This window comes from Dermacentor albipictus, chromosome 2, assembly GCF_038994185.2.
Source record: "Dermacentor albipictus isolate Rhodes 1998 colony chromosome 2, USDA_Dalb.pri_finalv2, whole genome shotgun sequence".
In the NCBI taxonomy this organism is placed as follows: Eukaryota; Metazoa; Arthropoda; class Arachnida; order Ixodida; family Ixodidae; genus Dermacentor; species Dermacentor albipictus.
In genome coordinates, this window is record NC_091822.1 from 128,362,580 (window position 1) to 128,381,318 (window position 18,739).

Consider the following 18,739-nt stretch of genomic DNA (forward strand, 5'->3'; position numbering starts at 1 on the left):
AAGACTGGCTTCTGCCGTAAACGGGCCATCATTAGTACGCAAGGTACGTCGAGCGGGTGGTAAAAAAAATTTCCCTTTGACCCGAATGGCGAAGCTTCGACGGCGATAGCAAGATTGAACGTTGCGCTTATGGTACTCGGTCTCTATTCAAATTATACGAGGGTGCGACATGACGGTGAGACGCAGCACGCCAGGCGGCTCCTCCTCCTGCTATGCAAAAGAAACATCGCCCTGGCAGCTACCGGGCGTCTCACAACGCTCGCGTCATAAGCGCCGCCAATGGTGTGGCAGGCGTCACTCTATAGACGGTGCACGAGATGAAACAGACGGAAAACCGTCGGCGTTGGTCAGCGGCTAGTGAAATAGTAGATGACTTATAGATAACTATTAGTTAGCTTGATGTTAACGGCTCAGACCAGAGCATTGTTGTAACCTAAACTTCAGCGTCGTAAATCCGAGCGAAGTTTTAGATCACCTGCCTTTGCCAAGATAATTGCGCTATACTCAAGGAAAATGTCCCCTCTGTGGCCCTCACTACGTCCTTAGTCAACCCGGGCAACAAAACAAGCCATGGAGGGAGGAGGCCAGTTTGGGTCTAATTTTGTACCACTGGTGCGTATTTGTGCTTCTGGTAGACGGCGCACTATGCTTTGGTCGTGAGCGCAAGTGATGCTCTGTGGTTGTTCATCGCAGAACGATGTTACTTCCCGCGTTTGGCGGTAATTAGGTTTAGATAATATAATGCGTCATATCTAGTGTCTAGCGCACATCTGGTCATGTCTTGCTATATAAAACCTCGAGGCATAATTTTACATCGAATCACATGGCGCGTACCAAATCTATTTCTTTCAAATGACACTCACTACTTTTTGGTCGCAGAAGCGCACAGTGAGAGAAGGCTCACTAGCCTTCGTAGTGTTGCCTGCTATGTATAAAACACTGCGTGCGCCAAAATCCCATGACAGCTGTCGAAAGCATAATACTGCACTTGCTCCGCCACGGAGTTGATTGAGCGTAAACGTATATAACGTTGGCATCGCGTCCGCTTAATCTCGTCGTTCTTTTGCACTAAAACGCACTCCGCTTATCTGTAGACCCCCTAATCCAGCGCGCGCGATCAGCGGGACAGCACTACAATGGCGGCGGCGATGAGGACGACGTGAATGCGCCTCGAGCGTCAGTATAATTGCCAGCACGCTAAAAACTATCGTTCGGTTAACCTCGTCAGGCCTCTTCAGCGAATTTTGTTGCGCTAATTTTCGTCGACATGAAGAATTCAAGCGTCAAAGTCTGACACCCAAAGCCTTAGCGCGCCGTGTAAGGCATGCAATGGCACCGTGCCAGCGACAGCGCCCTGTCCGTGAAGAGCGTTGGCGTCGACGTCAATAAAACGTCACTCTGAGATTGTGAGCCGTAAAATGTTTTTTTTTGCTATTTTTCATTGGCCGAGTTGGACGTATAAGGATAAAAGGCAAGCGCTCTGAACAAAATATATCGCGACTCTATCTTTCGCGTTGCAACTGTCAAAAAAGTATGAGGAATGATTCAGTGAAGGCCACAAGACCTGGGCAGAGCTCTTTCAGCGTTTGCATATCGTCATTCGTTTCGGCTATGGCCCTAAATTACGGCCGTCTTTGAATGCTTTAGAAATATATCCACGTGTGCGCTGCCTGACAGTGACGTCATGATGACGTTGTGAAGGTGATGTCCTTCGCCGACGACATTTCGGGAGAAGGATGCGCATTGCGAAGGAAGCCAGAGCATTGAGACATACGCTTAATTGTCGCGTTTCGATCTGCAGTTGCACTGGAAGAAACCGACGTATCAGAAACACCACGAGTGCAACACAACACCCTGGATCACTACTAAATATTTGAACAATATATGTACGACGGACTGCATGTAAATATGTTTGTATAATGTCGAGCCTGTCTTTATTTCACTGCAGATAAAGTCATTTCTTCGCATTTCTGTAAATAAAGTTTATTCCTCCTCCATATAACATGCTGCTCTTTAATACGGATATTTAAAGCTCAAAAACCACACTTAATATGCACACACACGTAGTTCAGGAGCGAATCATAGCAAGCACACTTCGCGTTAAGTAGATGTCAACTGGAGTTCTGTCCTCCTGTCTTCTTTTCCCGGTTCTACCAGACACACCTTTACATGTTGTAGGCTTTCCTTATAATCATTATGGCATTCCTGACTCTGTCTGGTTGGTGGTTCCTGGACTTTCCACTACTTCAGAAGAGATGCCTCACGGATACCATTTTTTTTTGTGTGTGTGTGGCCGTACCAGGTATGTCTGCCAGGTGCTGCAGTGCCTTATACACAAATTTAGATCTCTCTCCCCCTTCTATGCCCTTCTTTTCTTTTGTTTTTGGTCGAGAGGCGCTGAATGTCTGCCATGCAGCACTAGAATGACCCCATTCCCAGTTCCAGCATGGCTTTGTTTCTCTCTCTGTGTCAGTCTGCTGCCGGCTGCAAGCCCTGCGCTTCCCACTACGTTTAGTGAAAGCTGTCAGGAAAGGGCCGCAAGTTAACACATGTTTAAACGAAGGACACAGAACGAGCGCCTACTACGAGGTTATGAGTGCTCTGAGCGAGTTCTCGCGTTTTACTTGCTGAGCCCTGTTGTGATCGGCCATTCACTCCGCGACAACTTCCGGTCAAGTATAACGCGATTATGGGAAACTGGGCCGACGGCCCCGTCAAGGTCGTTCTCAAATGGGGTAATGTATGGCCGCCACTGGCGTACCTCAGTCAGTATAGAGGTTTGAGCAATTAGCAAGGACACGGCCCTTCACCTGTCAGCCGCCCAGATTGGCACGTACACGCCGGGGACGGGGTCAGTGTGCTATACCCCATCCCCTGTTTGTGACCAGTGATGCGCGTGTGTTTCCGACAAAGCTCCCTTCAGGGGGAAAGGGCCACAAACCTCCGGATTGGTGGGACCTGAGGTCATCGGTCTCCTGACGCCGGAGGGGGGGAGGCGACTGAACAATGATCACGCAGGGGATAAAAAGAGCGACGGACGACTGGAGTCATCGGCTGCTACAACTTCATGAACTTTTTCTGTACTACTTCAGTTTCTTGTAAATATTTAATATAAACTTGTGCGTAAAACGTCCTGGATATCGGGACAGCCCCACATTCCCTTACTCCTCCGTGATCAAAGGATATTCGACGTCTTCGGACCCTCAGTCGCAACAGCAATAATCTTCGCCACCTCCTGTGCAGCGTGATTATCAACAGGGGCCGGCCCCATGTCATGAAATATGTCGAAATTTTATGCAACATCTGTCGTATATTATCACCATGTGTAGCCGACCTGTCCAGGAACAACTTCCCCATTGTACACACGACAGCCAGCTTTAGCACTCATAGTTCCTTCCACACGTTCGGCTCGCTCTAGTCAAGTATCACTGGGAGCGCTAATGGCTTCTTTTCTACCTGGTCACATCCGTGACTTCATGTGGCTCCTCTGATTAGGTGTGCTGCCCCCTCTATATAGCCTGGAGCGGTAGGGAATGGTCCTGTCAGACGTGTGTCCGAACTGCCACCAGCATGTTGTGAGCGAATGTGGCGTTGCTTGGGTCTTCTGTAGGGTCGTGCATGCCGGAGTGCACTGCCTTACATAATAAATAGTATATGTATCTCTTTGCCATCGTTCGCAGGGTCACTTCGAACGGCTTCTCGTTGTTACCGCTGCGTTCTGCTTATGGCATAGCCACTGTGAGGTGGCCGCCGCAGGCCGTTGTCTTCGCGATCTTTTCCCGATATAAGAGCGGCAGCGTCTCGCAGTTCTATCTCTTCTATCAGAGGACCTCTTCTTCCTCATAGGAGAGCAAATCCTCTGGCGATGATCCTGCTCTATTTGAAGATCATATATACCTTGTACCACAATCCTATATGATCATACAGGTTTATATGGGAACAAAGAGGGATAGTGGTACGGCAAACAGGGATAATGGTACGGGGCATGTAGGGGGTGGAAGAGGAAAAGAAGGAAGGAAAGGTAGGGAGATCAACCAGACGCACGTCCGGTTTGCTACCCTACACGGGGAAAGGGGTTTAAGGGATGAAAAGAAAGGAGAGGTAGGGGAAAAGGTAGATTTTCCTGCAGGGTATCCTTCGTGCCGGTGTGTTACAGGCGCGTGAAATTTGTTTTTGGTTGGTAGATGCATCGGTTATTATTGGCAGCAATGTAATCCAAATATATTGGAAGTATTAAAGCGCCTAATATGAGCTGCTGCGCGAAAGCGCGTGGCAAGGCAGTGGCGCGTTATGGCTCACACTGAGAGCGATAGTGCATACTCATGCCTCATTAGCATGTTTTCTTTTACAACATGTAATTCACCGACGTATAGCTACCTGTGTGTGCCATATCCATTGTGTACGTGTGCATATCTATGAAACATGCTGCACCTGTCTCATTGCCTGTGTAAGTCTATGCGCATATATGTACCTCAAGCTTGTGCCTTGTTATACCTGTGGAGCTGTGCACAGCGCATCTGACACACATCATCCAGGAAGGCCACGCAGTTAGTATAGAGAACATGAAGCGCTATACTATATCTACATCATTTGCGACATATTCAACTTTTTCTAAACACACAGAAATCACTATATCCAACTAGTCGGGTGCGCATCAATCACTCCTGTTTTTCGACACAGTGATGAACCACTGCCGCCATAGATATATCCAGACCTGTGAGTTTTTGTAAACTTCGAGGGATTGAAGAAAACGTGTGAAATTTCACCAATCGTTGCGGTACGATGTCTTTTCTCAACCAGCCTTCCGCTGCAAAACGCGTGTAAATTATACACATGTAATTCACCTGGAGTATCCCTATAATAGCTATCGGAATAAAACGGCGAAACAAAGTGGACGCAGTTTCCCCTCTCCGGTAAATTGGCTCCGCAGCGGAGCCATGGCAGCGCTGTGCCTCCCATTACTGACATGGGCGCAGCTGGCCTTTTCTTGTTTGTTCTTGGTATTTTATGCGAAGCATATTACGAGAGCTCAACCCAGCTCCTCAGGCGCGGCGGTGTCGCCATGAAATCACGTGACACCGTGACGTCACGACAGAGGAGAAGTGGCTTTGGCTCAACTCTTGCAAGACGGGCTGGGTGGGAATCGAACCAGGGTCTCCGGAGTGTGGGACGGAGACGCTACCACTGAGCCACGAGTACGATGCTTCAAAGCGGTACAAAAGCGCCTCTAGTGAATGCGGTGTTGCCTTGGAAACGAGCTGTTTCTAAGGCGTGCGTCTCTTGCTCAGGCGCACATTTCGTTGCCGCGCCGAACGCTGCTTTGCTCGACGCTCACCGCGTCCAATGCGGGGCGCGTAGTCGCTGCCCTGTAGCCCATTGTCTTACACCCCTTGGCGGGTCGACGGGAACGCTGTCGCGTTCCACTCTTGAAGGCGAAGCAGTAATGCATGAGTTGTTTCTTCGTCTAGCCGAACCAAATATAGCCAAGCAACAGCAGTTCACCAGGCTAAACAGTGGTTCAACAACTAAAATAAAGGCTAGTATGCTTCGCATTCTGGGCTTAACCTTACCTAAGCCACAGCCATTTTTTCTTACTCTTTAAACTCAGTTTTCCTTCAAAAAAGCCCAAATGTGTCTCTGAAGCCAGCAGTCGTACCTTCCAACGAATTACTGCATCCCCTAACGCGTTAGCGTTTTTGTAAGGCTCAGCTGTACAGTTGAGTAGAACAAACACAATATTTGATAACTGCATGAGCAAGTAACCATGAAAGACTGAGCGCTTACACAGAAACGGACTTTTCGACAACCTACTTTTCGATAGCAGGTCATTGCATAAGACATTATTAGTGGGTTTCAATATTCACAACTCACTGCACGCCTTAGTACGCAGGAAATCAACGCCCAACTTTCAAAATGAATTCGGCAGAACCCACCTCCACGACGCCTGTCGACGGCAATACGGTTAGAATTGAATCAATAAAGCGACGCGACGTATAGCCACCGTCGAAACGAATGTGAGGCGTGTACAGCAGCGGGACTCCTCTCCCGCAGTTGCCTAAGAACAGTCGATGTTGCGTCCCAATAGTGCGCATTCTTTGGGTGCTTCCCCCGGGGCAGCCCTCCTCAGCGCCCGCCTAGATGGCGACGGCGCCCGACACCGACTGTGACGAGCAAACAAAGAGGCTCGCTTTGAAGCGACAGCATCCGCCAGCCTCCGTGTCAGTGCTAGCGAGCGTGAAGAGCATTCACCTTACCCTGACAAGACCGTCGCAGAGAGAAAGGGAACCCAGTCGGCGACATTCGTGGGAGGAGCGTGAACTGTTTCATGGATGGAGCGTGAATGAAATCTGTTTCCAAATTGCCTCGTCCTTGCTTCGAAGGTTGGATGTCAGAGGCGGAGTTCTGTGAACTGTACAACTCCTCTGATCGGTCACTACCAGGTCATCGAATTCCCTTGCGCAGGGAACTAGAGAAGAAGAACGTTTTAAAAGCGGACCTTTGGTGCAGTGAGAGGAATGCTGACGTGTCCCGACATCTGCAGACATAAGTGTCCTGACTAAAACCTGACTAGTTGTTTCAGTGTGTAAAAAAACTCAAGATAAACCCCTTTCCTTTCGCTTCTACTCCCGAATTCACTCATCCGTGTGGCTGACGGATTCTTGGCCTAAATGCTCCCGCAAGTCCAAACACCGGCAAGGGCAGGCACATAACTGTGCACTAAACGTCAATGCACTTTCTGCTGAGAACTTCCACGTGTCTTGAATAACTTATGTATGCATAACTTCAGCACTCTCACTCACGCACTGAATCAATCTGCTCGAAACCAGGAAACGGAGTCAATGTATAGAACGTCTTTTTTATTTGACGCTTGTAAAAAGAACGCAGGTGAGTGCTCGCTCGCTTGTTCTGCTCACTTCTTCTGTCACTTCTTCTGCTCTTCCCTTTCACAGTATATTGTTTAAACACAATGAATCAATGAAAGACTTAGCACGTCCATGAACTTCCTGTGGAGCTTATCCGGTGCACTCACTCAATCAATCAGCCAATCAATCAGCCATCCAATCAGTCAGTCACTTTCAGCCTACAAAGTGAATCAACAACTGCAGGGAGGCGCACAAAAACAGAGTGACAACAAGCAAAGGCGAGAAGTCAAATTTCCTTCTTTGGTTCCTTCGTTTATTATGACGAGCCGGGGCGTAGGAACCCCGATACAACAACCACGTCTGTAAATGTACACGAGTATAGAAGTCTCATACAAACGCAGCAATGCGAAAAGCACAAAAACTGTGCCCATAGAGAGTAGGTATGTTACTGTATGTACACGTGGCACGGGCAGGGCGCCATGGACGATCAGTCGACCACATGCGCACCTCTTTCGCGTCAAGACAACGGAGCTGTAGTAAACGTAGTTCAGCGTTCATCGCAGTAAGAAAGGCCTAACTGTAGCATAAAAAAAAAATGTCGACGAGCTGTTCTCGCACACGAGCACTCTGCAGTTCCGTAAACCGAATCTTTACATAACCATGACTAACAACACGTGCGTCATCATCGCATTGAACCACGGTGACACTTGGTGCATTATTTCAGTTCAGATAGAGAGTTCACAAAAAAGAAAAAGAAAAAAACTCCTATGTGTATTAGGAGACATGCTCGAAGACGAGCTCAGAAAAACCAAAATGTGATCTGCTTGTCTCCCTCGCAGCCTCATACTATATTCTCGGCGAGAAACTTGTTTCGCTGGTGTTGGGTGTTTCGCATGTGTAGCAATGTTTTCCTTCTGTATATTTTCACATGAGCAGCCCCTTAAAGTATGGCTCGGTTTTGTCCGTGGCTGCACATAGCATTTGATCTAAGCTTTGTGATCGTTCCACACAACGCAGTGCATCAAGACTATAGGTTTTTTTCAGCGCGAGAATGCAGGGAGTAGACGTTCAGAGGAGTTTTTTGAGAAGAGGGCTTGCGATCAAAATATCGCTGTCCTCTTAAATAAGCGTGCGGTTTCGTATCACTTGGATGAAAGGTGTAGCTACCAAAACGCCGAGTGAGGACATAGGGACAGTTTTTTAAGTTCAAATAAAATTCTTGAAGACAGTCCCTGTATACAAGCGGCTTCATTTGTTTCAAGCAGTGCCGAATAGAATTTTCAATAGATAAGGGAACAGTCCACAAAGGCGACAGATCTGGCTGAACGGTTTCATTAACATTTAGAAACCCTGTTAGAATTCGTATGGCGGAAGACGGATGAATATTTAGCGGAGAAAGGCCCAGCGTTTACGAATTGAGACGTCGACGACGTGAATGCCACACTATCACATCTTCAATGACCTAGCCATCTTCCGGCGGAACCTCACTGTCTCTGCGCTCATCTGTTTATCTCTCTTTGCATGACATTTCAACAACGAGGAAAACATAAGTGTTGCTTTTTCACGCTTTACTTTGATCTGAAGCAGTTTGTAATGCCCTTTCAGTAATCAATGGCTAGCCTTTAAACACACTGTTCAGATCTGCTACGTCGTCTTCTGTGACTGCAGACCTCGGCTGCTGGTAAGAAAAGACCTATTAGGGATGTCCTCGGCTTAAACAAACAATCTAACTTGACGTATTCTTTTCCATTAATGTTCTAACCACAGTTCCGTCACACCGTCATGCGGGAAAGGCGCGATTCTCCGTTTTACGTGCTCAAACCAGCATTCAGATCTTCGATAAAATATTGAAAAATGCCCACGAGTGAACATAACGAGCACCATATTGGCCACTGTACGGAAAATACGACGAAAAGCAAAAAAAAAGAGGACGAACAAAAAAGAAACACTGATTTCTATCACTGGTCCTCTGTAGTTCACTGCAGTTCCTTGACCTCAGGCAATCATGGCCACGCGAAATTGCTTACGCCTCCCCCCCTCCCCTCTCCCTCCGACGACGTCCACCAACGCAACGTACACACACACACGTGTAAGGCCCGAAGCAAACTAAACGCCGACTGTTTCCTGCACGCTAAACACAGAGACACCAGACGTCATCGCATACCCCACTGGGCGCCATTTCGGTGGGGGCCGTCGCAACGTCAAACGCGTCACGCGGCGCAGCGCAACAGAGACAGGCCACGGGCGCACTTGTCGGGCCTGAACAGCAGCGCGCATGCGCCGGAGCTATAGGAACAGTCCGCGACGATCTCTTCTGTCCCGTGACGTCACGTCGCGACCATCGGCGTCGCCGCCGTCGTGGTCGACACCATCCCGTCCGGCAGGGTGACGTTGAACAGCGACGCGACGGTCGCCTCTACCAGGGTGTCGTTGCCGGAAAGGGGGACGAGACCGAAGTCCTTGGCGGCCCAGGAGGGAAAGCGGTAGATATCGAACACGAGCGGCCCGATCGTGTGGATGGCGGCCAGTTGCACCAGCACGCACGCCACGTTCATCAGGAAACCCATCTTCATCTGCGGAAAGAAAAAGAAGGGTAAAAAACATACATAAATAATGAGGCTTTGTGTGCCGAAACCACGATCTCTTTATGAAGCGCACCGTATAGTGGGGGACTCCGGAATAATTTGGACCACACGGGGTTCTTTAACGTGCACCTAAATTTAAGTGCAGGGGTGTTTTTCGCCCCCGTCGAAATGCGGCTGCCGTGGCCGAGATTTGATCCCGCGAACTCGTGCTTAGCAGCCCGACACCGCAGCCACTAAGCAAGCACGGCGGGTAGAAAGAAGGGTAACGGAAGCGTAGAAGTGCCAGGGATTGGGATACCCTGTCAAAAAAACCCATATACCTCATATCAAATAACTCCAACGGACATTTGGGGCTCCCATATAAGAACCCATACGTTGCCACTGGGCATACGGGACACACTATAGAGAAAAAAAAGAAAACTTGGGCTATTACCCCGCCACTCATTACATAAACATATTAGGATCGCACTAAAAAACGACTTGTTTTTATATATCACGTAGGGCATGCCCGATATGATATATCGGAACATACGGTTTGTTATATGGGACCCACATATGTTCATATGGTGCATACAAAGAACACATGGGACACGCCTTATAGGTTTATGGAAACATGAGAGTTTTTTTATACGCGGGCACATGTGTTCATATCTGATCATTGAATATGGGGCATAAAGTTATTTTCAATAGGGAACTTATAGAGTTTGCATTGTGCATGAGTCCAGCGCAAATGCGAGACACAACACACCGTCAGACGCGACGAGGAGAAGCATTTATTTATTTATTTGTTTATTTATATCAGAGTAGAAACTAGTTCTCGTCGTGTCCATCTGTCATGCGCCTAGCATTTGCACTGTACCCAAGCCGCCCGGTAAAAAAGTAAGTCCCGTATACGGGATTCAGAAAACGCATTCACGCCGAGATCTATTAGTTCCCTCTAGGCTGTTCCGCTGGGTTTAATAGTGATGACAAAAGAAAGGCCGTCAAGGCCCCACTTTGTGTCCTGCGCTCTAGTGACTTGGGCGGGTGACCCTGACACTGCACTCTCCTCTCTCTTGTAGTAGTGCGCTATTTGTTAATTTTGTTCTTGTATATTTTATTCTAACGTAGTCGTGCGACCTGAGTGTTTTTGTTGTTGCTGTTGTTGTTGTTGTTTTAGTTCCTGCGCGCACGTTTTGTTCCCACTTGCACACTCCATTTCTCGTCGTTTAGTGTCTGTGGCCTGCTATCTCGCTGTTTTTTTTTTTTTGTCTTTACGTCCCTTCTTTGTACCTTTAACTCTCTTTTCTATTTCCTCCTTAATAAAGAATAGGGAGGCCTTGCGCCCCTCTCGGTGGCAGTTGCTAGCCTGCTCCGTCCCTATTTCCATCTCTTTGCATTTTATGTGTGTTTTCATATCAAGTAATAATAATAATAATAATAATAATAATAATAATAATAATAATAATAATAATAATAATAATAATAATAATGTTTATTGCAACCAAATCGCACGCGAAAGAAGCCCGCAAATATGCGGAAAGTGTCTCGAGTGTCCCGTCGCGCGCCAATTTTGCGTGTATTCGCGGGATCCTCTCACGCTCGAAAAAACACTTTTATGTAGCACGTATGGAGCAAGAGAAAGCTGTATCGCCAGTTTTTCGTGTTGCTCTGCAATTTTCTCATTGATGCTTTTCATCTAACTATAATATATGAGAAGCTCATTAATTAATTAAAAATAATTATGTATTTAGGGGGAATGCAAAAAAGAATCCGAGTATCCTCAAGAGACTGCAAACAAACTGATCTTGGTTCTGTCCAACTACGTGGCATTCGCATAATCTTAAATCTTGCAGCATGATAGTTGGGGCATCCTGGTCGGCATGCACCATTTGCGTTAGTTAACCCAGATGCGATGGTAACATGTATCGCATTTAATTTATGGCGCACCATCTTAATTCGATGCGCCACCTTAACTATATGTTGTGAACATAAAGATTCGATGCCGCCTGGCGGTGATCAAGGCCAAGGACAGGCGCCGACAGCCGTCCTGCATTCTCGCCTCTCTGCATACGATGCAGCATGCGAGCAGCTACATGGACAACGAAGAAAGGGACGCAGAACATCGAAAGACGGCTGGGGACGTCGCCAAGAAATTCCTGCACATCACCGTAACGTCATAAATTCTATATGCATCTAGCTAATTCTCTATCGGCAAATGACTACATGGTATTTGAATGGAGCGAAAGGCTGCCTCCTAGCAAGTTACCGGAAGCTCTCGTGTTTCAAAATGGCCGGAATACGAAAAAAAGAAAGGAATGCTGTGAAATCCATGTCCACGTCACGTCGACGCACAAGCCCCGAGATTTCGCGCAAAAAAAATTAAGAGTGCCTTCGACTTCATTTTCCGCACTTATAATCAACGTTTTCGCGTCTAATTAATGACAATGGTGTTTTTTGTGAGACTACTTTACCACTTCCAAATGACCTAACGCCGATCTTTCGTGACCTTTTAAGCAGCCAACCCACGCCATAAGTAGTCTAAGGCGCCCCCGCATTACTTACCATGTCTATGGTCCTTAGCCTTCCCATGTCGCACAGGATGGCGTTGGCTCCGGTGGCGATGGGCAGCATGAAGGCGAACAGGCAGCACGCTTTGACGGGCATCAAGTAGTACAGCGGGTGCACGCGTGTGGCCACGGCCTGTTGCGAAAGAAAGGAGAACACTTGTCAAGAACGTTTCCTTTCGCAACATTCAAACGACGTTACTCCTGTATCAGATTTTTATCTAGCGCAAGAACTCTAAAGCGAATAGCTTTCTTCGCCTGCCGCGATATGTTTGCTGCATCTAACCTGCATTGTTAAATCGCCTAACAACCTCATGATACACCAATTTTGTGTGAGCAATTGATGCTACCAAGTCTGCTTTGATAGATAGTCTGCTGATTATAGCCTGCTTTTCTATGTTTATTTCTTGTCACTGTTGTGATTATTGGTGTTTTCGTTTTGAACATATAGTACAATAGCTTGCATATATATAGTGTATATAGTTTCCATAGTGTTGTATAGAAGAGCAGTATAGCAATTGTGAATTCCTTTTTAGCGCATTTACTTGCCAGTTTTGATCGCCATGCTATTATTGCGTGCTTTTGTTCGTCGACCTGCGTGTCGAACTGCGTTAAGAGCAGAGGCGCCTTTGTCAGGCCTTCAGCTTCGTTCTGTCTCCGCTATTGCAAATAGACAATTACAAAAAAAAAGAACATCAATTCGGTACATGGTGGTCGTTACTGCATTCGATTCTAAAATTTCGCAATTTGAACACCCATAATTAACTGTTTTCTCTCGTGGCGGCTTTGTCCGACCAAGGGAACGTTATAATCACGACGGACGGCACAAAAATTGGCTGAAGTACTCTTAAGAGGAAGCTTTAGCTCGGGTGCTCCTATCTAAATACAGTCTAGCCCGGTTATAACGAAGCCACTTATAGCGAAATAGCGGTTATAACGAAGGGATTTCAATTTCCCATTCCCATGTATGCATGTTTTTCATAGTCCACATATTACGAAATAGCGGATATAGCGAAGTGATTTCCGATTCCCGCCGACTTCGTTATAACCAGGCTATACTGTACATGTAAAAGAATTCGTTTTTCTCGGCAACCACTGCGCCGAACATGACCAGCTTTCTTGAATTTAAAAGAAAAACTTGAAAGCTAGCGACTGTTCGTTTCCAATTTTCGATTTAGATCGTCAACTTCTTATTAAAACTTGGCAAAATATGATAATTTTCAGAAAACAAAACTATTAGGTTTACAACGCTGGAACTCAGCAATGAACAATCATATCACAATTCTGTGAATTGAATGTGATAGTACATCTAAAGCGGAAAAAATTGATATGTTACACAGGAATCTAAAAAAAAACAGTAGTATGGAAATACAGATTTTTTTCAAAACTCTTGTACACAACCTAACAAATTCACTTATAATGTAACTTGGCTTAGCGAATTTGTCCGCTTTGAATGATCGAATCAATTCCGTTTACAAAACCGCGATATGTGTTCTTGATGCAGAGCTGTAAACTTGTAAACTTCGTGCTTCTATTTCCTTCAAACTTTCGAAGTTTTTAAAACCTTATTAAAAATTTCACGCCCTAAATCTAAATTCCGCTTCCAACAGTCACTAGAATTTAACTTTTTCTCTCGAATGCAAGACACTTCATTAAATCGGTCCAGCAGTTATCTCTGAAACCTAATCTGACCAGGTTTCTTGAATTTAAAAGAAAAACTTAAAAGCTAGCGACTGTTGGTTTCCAATTTTCGATTTAGATCGTCAACTTTTTATTAAGAACTGGCGAAAATAGAAAATTTTTAGAAAGTCAGACTATGAAGTTTACAACTCTCTAACTCAGCAAGCACAAATGATAGCACAATTATCTGAATCGCATCTGATGATACGTTTAAAGCGGACAAAATTGCTATGTTACACATGAATCTAAAAGAAATTGAGTAATATTGAAATACAGCTTTTGCAGAACCCTTGTCACGTAAGATATAAATTGACATATTGAATTTGTCCGCTTTGAATGATCTAATGGATGCCGTTTACAGAACCGTGATATCTGTTTTTGATGCAGATCTATTAACTTATAAACTTAATGCGTGTATTTTTTTCAAACTTTCAAACCTTTAACAACCCTTTTCATAAAATTCAAGCCCCAAATCGAAATTCCGCTTCCCACAGTCATTAGAATTTACCTTTTTCTCTTAAATGCAACGAATTTCATTAAATTCGGTCCAAAGGTTATTTCAGGAAAAGCGTTTTTGCGCTTTACATGCATTTGAATAGGCCGCGTCAGAGTTGGGCCCGAGCTAAAGCTTCCTCTTAACAGCCTTTGCTATAGCCATGCCACATTATCTCCGCGGTCGCCGTACAAGGCACTTTCATTTCAGCACAAGCGTGTTTCACTGTACCGCCGGGTTTCATTGTGGCGAAGACCACTGTCGCAACACATTTAAAGCATAGCCTGAGAACAGAAAAGTGGCGCCACCGCGCGGCGACTCTCGTCATCTGGACGTTGAATCGACGGCCTCCGAGACTGTCGACAGGGCGAAATCGCTCCAGACTCTGGTGTGCCGATGAGTAAGATCGATAGCTCTCCCGCGAAAACTCGCACTTTCTTAAAAATAAAGCCCGTACTAGTTACTACCTAGTACGCATCACACCATTTGCTACCTTAGTAGAACTGCAGTTGGCAACGATAGAGTTAGTAACATCACTGACTAAATAAGGTAGTCACTCTTACTAATGGGTCTCAGCTACCATTTCCGAACGCAGTTAGCATCAGCGGATTTGAAGTTTCTATTCTATAATACATATATCGGACCCAGTGCGAAATACGCCACAGCTGATCCGATATATGCAGCCGAGGTGAGAACACGTGTATTAGGTGGTGCTAGCTGCGTTTCTAATTGGTAGCTGAGACCTATTAGTAACAGTGACTACCTTGTTTACTCAGTTATGTTATTAACTCTATTGTTATAAAAATCTATCCTTACGAACTGCCGTTACAATAAGGTAGCAAATGATGTGACGCTAGGAAGTAACTCCTAGGACCTTTTTTAAGACTGGCGCTTTGGCAGCTTTAAAAATTTCAGTTTTGCAAGAACGCTTTCCTCTTCCTGTTCTCCCTCTGCAAATTCGTTACCTTTTTTTGTTGTTGTTTTTTTCGCAGCTCCGTTTAGCGACGGCGTTACAACTGGTACGTGCGGCGTCACATAGACGTCGTTGCTAAAATGGCGCGAACTTTGACTAGGGACCCCTGTGTTCGCGAGAAAGTCGCTCCGAACGCGATGTTACACTGGCCCCGCGGCGTGAGCGCCGACGTGGATCGCATTCAGGGACGGTCACAGTTGTGCGCATAAACCACGCCTCGGCAATCCTAATGCTATTGCGTTTTAGGTCGTGTTTGTTATGCGCAGCGGTCTGGACTTGCTATCAGCAATCTTTAAGTCATACAAGTTTCGGAGCACGTCTTTTTAATCCGCGTGCACACCGAAACGTAACTTGAGAAGTTCGAACAACTAAGCGATGCTGTAGCTTACGGCTTACTGTCTTACCTGAGTTGAGAATGATGTGCTTATTTGACACGTGAAGAAAATTATGAAACCGACTGAGCATGGCTTCGAAACGCAGATTTCTTATTTACTTGCTTGTTTATTGAATAGGCCTTTGTAGGAAGGCTTTCTCACTCTATTGCAATCGCACTCGTTCGACAAGTTAGGCTGACATTGTCGAATGGGTGAGTGGAAGAGTTTGCAGACACAGCCCCTCGTACTCTCCGCTTAGACATGTTACGATCCGCATACCTCCCGTAAAAAGTTCATTATTATGTCTCGATACTGCGACGCGAGTGACAATAAACCGAGGGACCGCCCCTCACTTCCGCAATCTAGCCAGCCGACGCATCGTATTTCAAAATATGGGGCTTGCGGTGAGCTTCGCAGTGTGTGTGACAAAAAAACTGGCTGTGGCTTAGCTAAGGTTAAGCCCAGGATGCGAAGCATACTAGCCTTTATTTTAACGCGACAGCGTTAAGGAGCTCGTGTCGCAGAAAAGCCGGTGTCGTCGGCGTCGGCTCAGGCGTGCGGCGCCTGCTCAGGCGCACATTTCGTTGTCGCGCCGAACGCTGCGTTGCTCGACGCTCACCGCTCACCGGGCGCGTAGTCGCTGCGCCGTAGCAAAGCAACCTAGAAACAGTCTCTGTAGCACGCCGCAACCTTCGCTTCTAATTCCAACGTGCAGCTCTGTCTCCAGGAGACATCTCACCTCGTGAGTGTCTAGCAGAGGCAAGCGCAGCTGCTTATATACCCCCGCGACGCCGCGAGCGACGGCGCGAGTTGGAGCCCCGTTTCTTCTCTGTCGTGACGTCACGGTGTCACGTGGTATTGAAGGCGACACCGCCGTGCCTGAGGAGCTGGGTTGTACTCTATTAATATGCTTCGCATAAAAACGTTTTTGCTTGCAGCAGCGAAGCCAAAAGTATGAACAAGGACCCAGCTGTGTTGCTCTTCACCACTTGCGCGTAAAGCGTGGCGTCAGTACAGCATGGAGCAGAAGTTCGTGCAACAGGACAAAAAAGTCACAGTTTCGCCGTAAACGTGAAGCATCGATTGCGATAGCAAATTATTAGAGCGCTATGTGACGTAAGGATAGTAGTTTTATCGGCCGTGCAAACTTGTAAGCATTCGCTTACTAACTAAAATTAACAGGCATGGTGTGACGTGCACACAAGCAAACGTGAATGCTGCTCATTCGATGACCGTGGAAACTCGCTGTCAAAAAATAAAATTGGAGGACGCAGCATTCAAAGATCCCTGCTGCTTCTCACGCTTCGCGGCAACTGGATCGTATGTAACCGTAGTGTTTACATGGAAACGCTTGCCGCGAACGCTATGCACGAAAGCGAGCTTTGTGGTTGAACCACAGCCTCTTCCTTGGGCCGCGATGCGGTTTACGATGCGGCGGTGGCGAGCGCGAGCAGGAGTTAATGCAAGGAACCGGGCGCGCCGCTCCATGGCCCCCGAGACGCCCATCGCACCGGCGCGCGCAAAATGGCGGGCGCCGCGGCCGGTGTGTGAAGGGGTTCCTTTGAATTTTCGCGTAACAGAATTATGTTTTCTCGTATGGTCAAATTACAATCCGAGCGCTATCAAGTCTGTAGGTTGTGTGTAAATTGTAGTTTACAATTTTTCTGTGGATTCTAGCTCGACAATTTAAATTCAGTGAATTCTTTGCATCATATGGAAGATCTAGGCATACGTGGTTCGAAAATATTTTGCCAATGCGACGTCCGACGCAGGACGCCGGATTTTTCTGCGAGACGGGCTCCTTAACGCTGTCGCGTCAAAACGCTGGAGAGAGGAAACGCGGCAGCAGGATCCAGCGAATTGACATTTGTGCTGTCTCTCGCTTCAACGCAAGGTAAGCGGCAAGAACGTAGCGCACACGGGCCATATCGGCAATCGGTCCACCTAGACTCTGTCCCCATTCCAGATCGCTTTAAAGATAGGGCGTGTGCGGCCACGCCATACGCAGCAGACGCTGGAGTAGAACGCACCCCCCTACCTCCCCTCCCCTTGGTGCATTGCGCGCGACGGAAGACGGCGCGCTTCCTCCCCGCATTCCTCCTTACCCGAGACTGAGCCGCCATCGTCGGCTGACCCTTGGACGCTTTCACTCACACATACACTGTATACGGCGCACGCAGCCGATGTTATCACCCTTGGAGTTTATACGGAACATCATGGCAACAGCGACGGCAGAAATGCGCCTGGAGTGACCCTGTAATTGCTATCGCAATACAACGTCCGCAGGCAGCCTGTTCTTTCTTTCCCAGACGGAAGTAGATCCTCGCAATTTCTTATACGCTTATCCAACATTACAACTGGCACACTCCTTTAGCTATTCGGCCGTCACAAGAACACACATACAGTTTCGGTCCCTTGCCACGCGATAAAAACGTACTGAAAGCAAAACCCACGTTACACACGACAGAACACGAAATGTCGCGCGCAAGTCATCGCTTAATAATGAAAATAATTAAATAAACGTAAACAGGTAACGAAGATCGCGATTTCACTGACCAGTTCGCTGATGATGGGAGTGAGGATTCCGGTGACCACGTAGGTGCTGACCACTTCAGTGAGGAAGCAGCCACTGAAGCACAGCAGCACCAGCACCAGCCCCGGGGGAAGGTCTCGAAGCCCGTTCAGCGTGTTTATCACGATGGCCGACAGGCCGGAACGCTGCGGCACACAGTAGCTTCGTTGACATTCACTCAATGCTAGTGGTCCACAATGCTAAAAAAAAAAAAACGCTCGCGTATCGCGCGCTTTCTTTGCACGTTAAAGAACCTCAGGTGGCCAAGTTAATCCGGAGCGCTCGACAATATGGCAGCCCCTGTAACTCATGCGCTGTGCCGTTTGCGGAGGCTTATAAACCCACAAATTCATTTCATAGAAAACGCAAGCCATGCTCGTATATGTGATTGCTTCTGTTTTGTTTCCTGCAAGCAGCGCAAATTCGCCAGTTGTTTAGAATATACAGCCGCTGTTCCTCCTATATGTAACCTTTTGTTCCGAGTCACTGCCTGTTTGCGTTTTCTTTCAGTGTCCCTTGTGCTTTCAACTGTCGAGTTTCACGTGGGCGTATAAGGCTGAATCAATTAACATTCCAATAAATCGCTTCATCCCTTATTCATATTTAGTTCGTTGAACGGTTCGTCAAGTAAAATAGCTCCAATGATTGCAGCG

The 18,739-nt window shown here is 47.0% G+C and overlaps 1 protein-coding gene across 3 annotated transcripts in view; it reads right to left on the reverse strand.

Annotated features, from left to right (window-relative positions):
- Positions 1-7,149: 7,149 nt before the first annotated feature.
- LOC135897381 (Na(+)/dicarboxylate cotransporter 3-like) overlaps positions 7,150-18,739 on the reverse strand; it is a 131,018-nt gene continuing 119,428 nt past the window's right edge. For all 3 annotated transcript variants that reach the window (XM_065425991.2, XM_065425989.2, XM_070533970.1), the window contains exons 11-13: positions 18,071-18,232; positions 11,993-12,130; positions 7,150-9,436 (exon numbers count right to left, since the gene is read on the reverse strand). In XM_065425991.2, the coding sequence (XP_065282063.2) occupies positions 9,191-9,436; positions 11,993-12,130; positions 18,071-18,232 (546 nt within the window). In that variant the 3' untranslated portion in view covers positions 7,150-9,190. The remainder of the gene's footprint in view (positions 9,437-11,992; positions 12,131-18,070; positions 18,233-18,739) is intronic.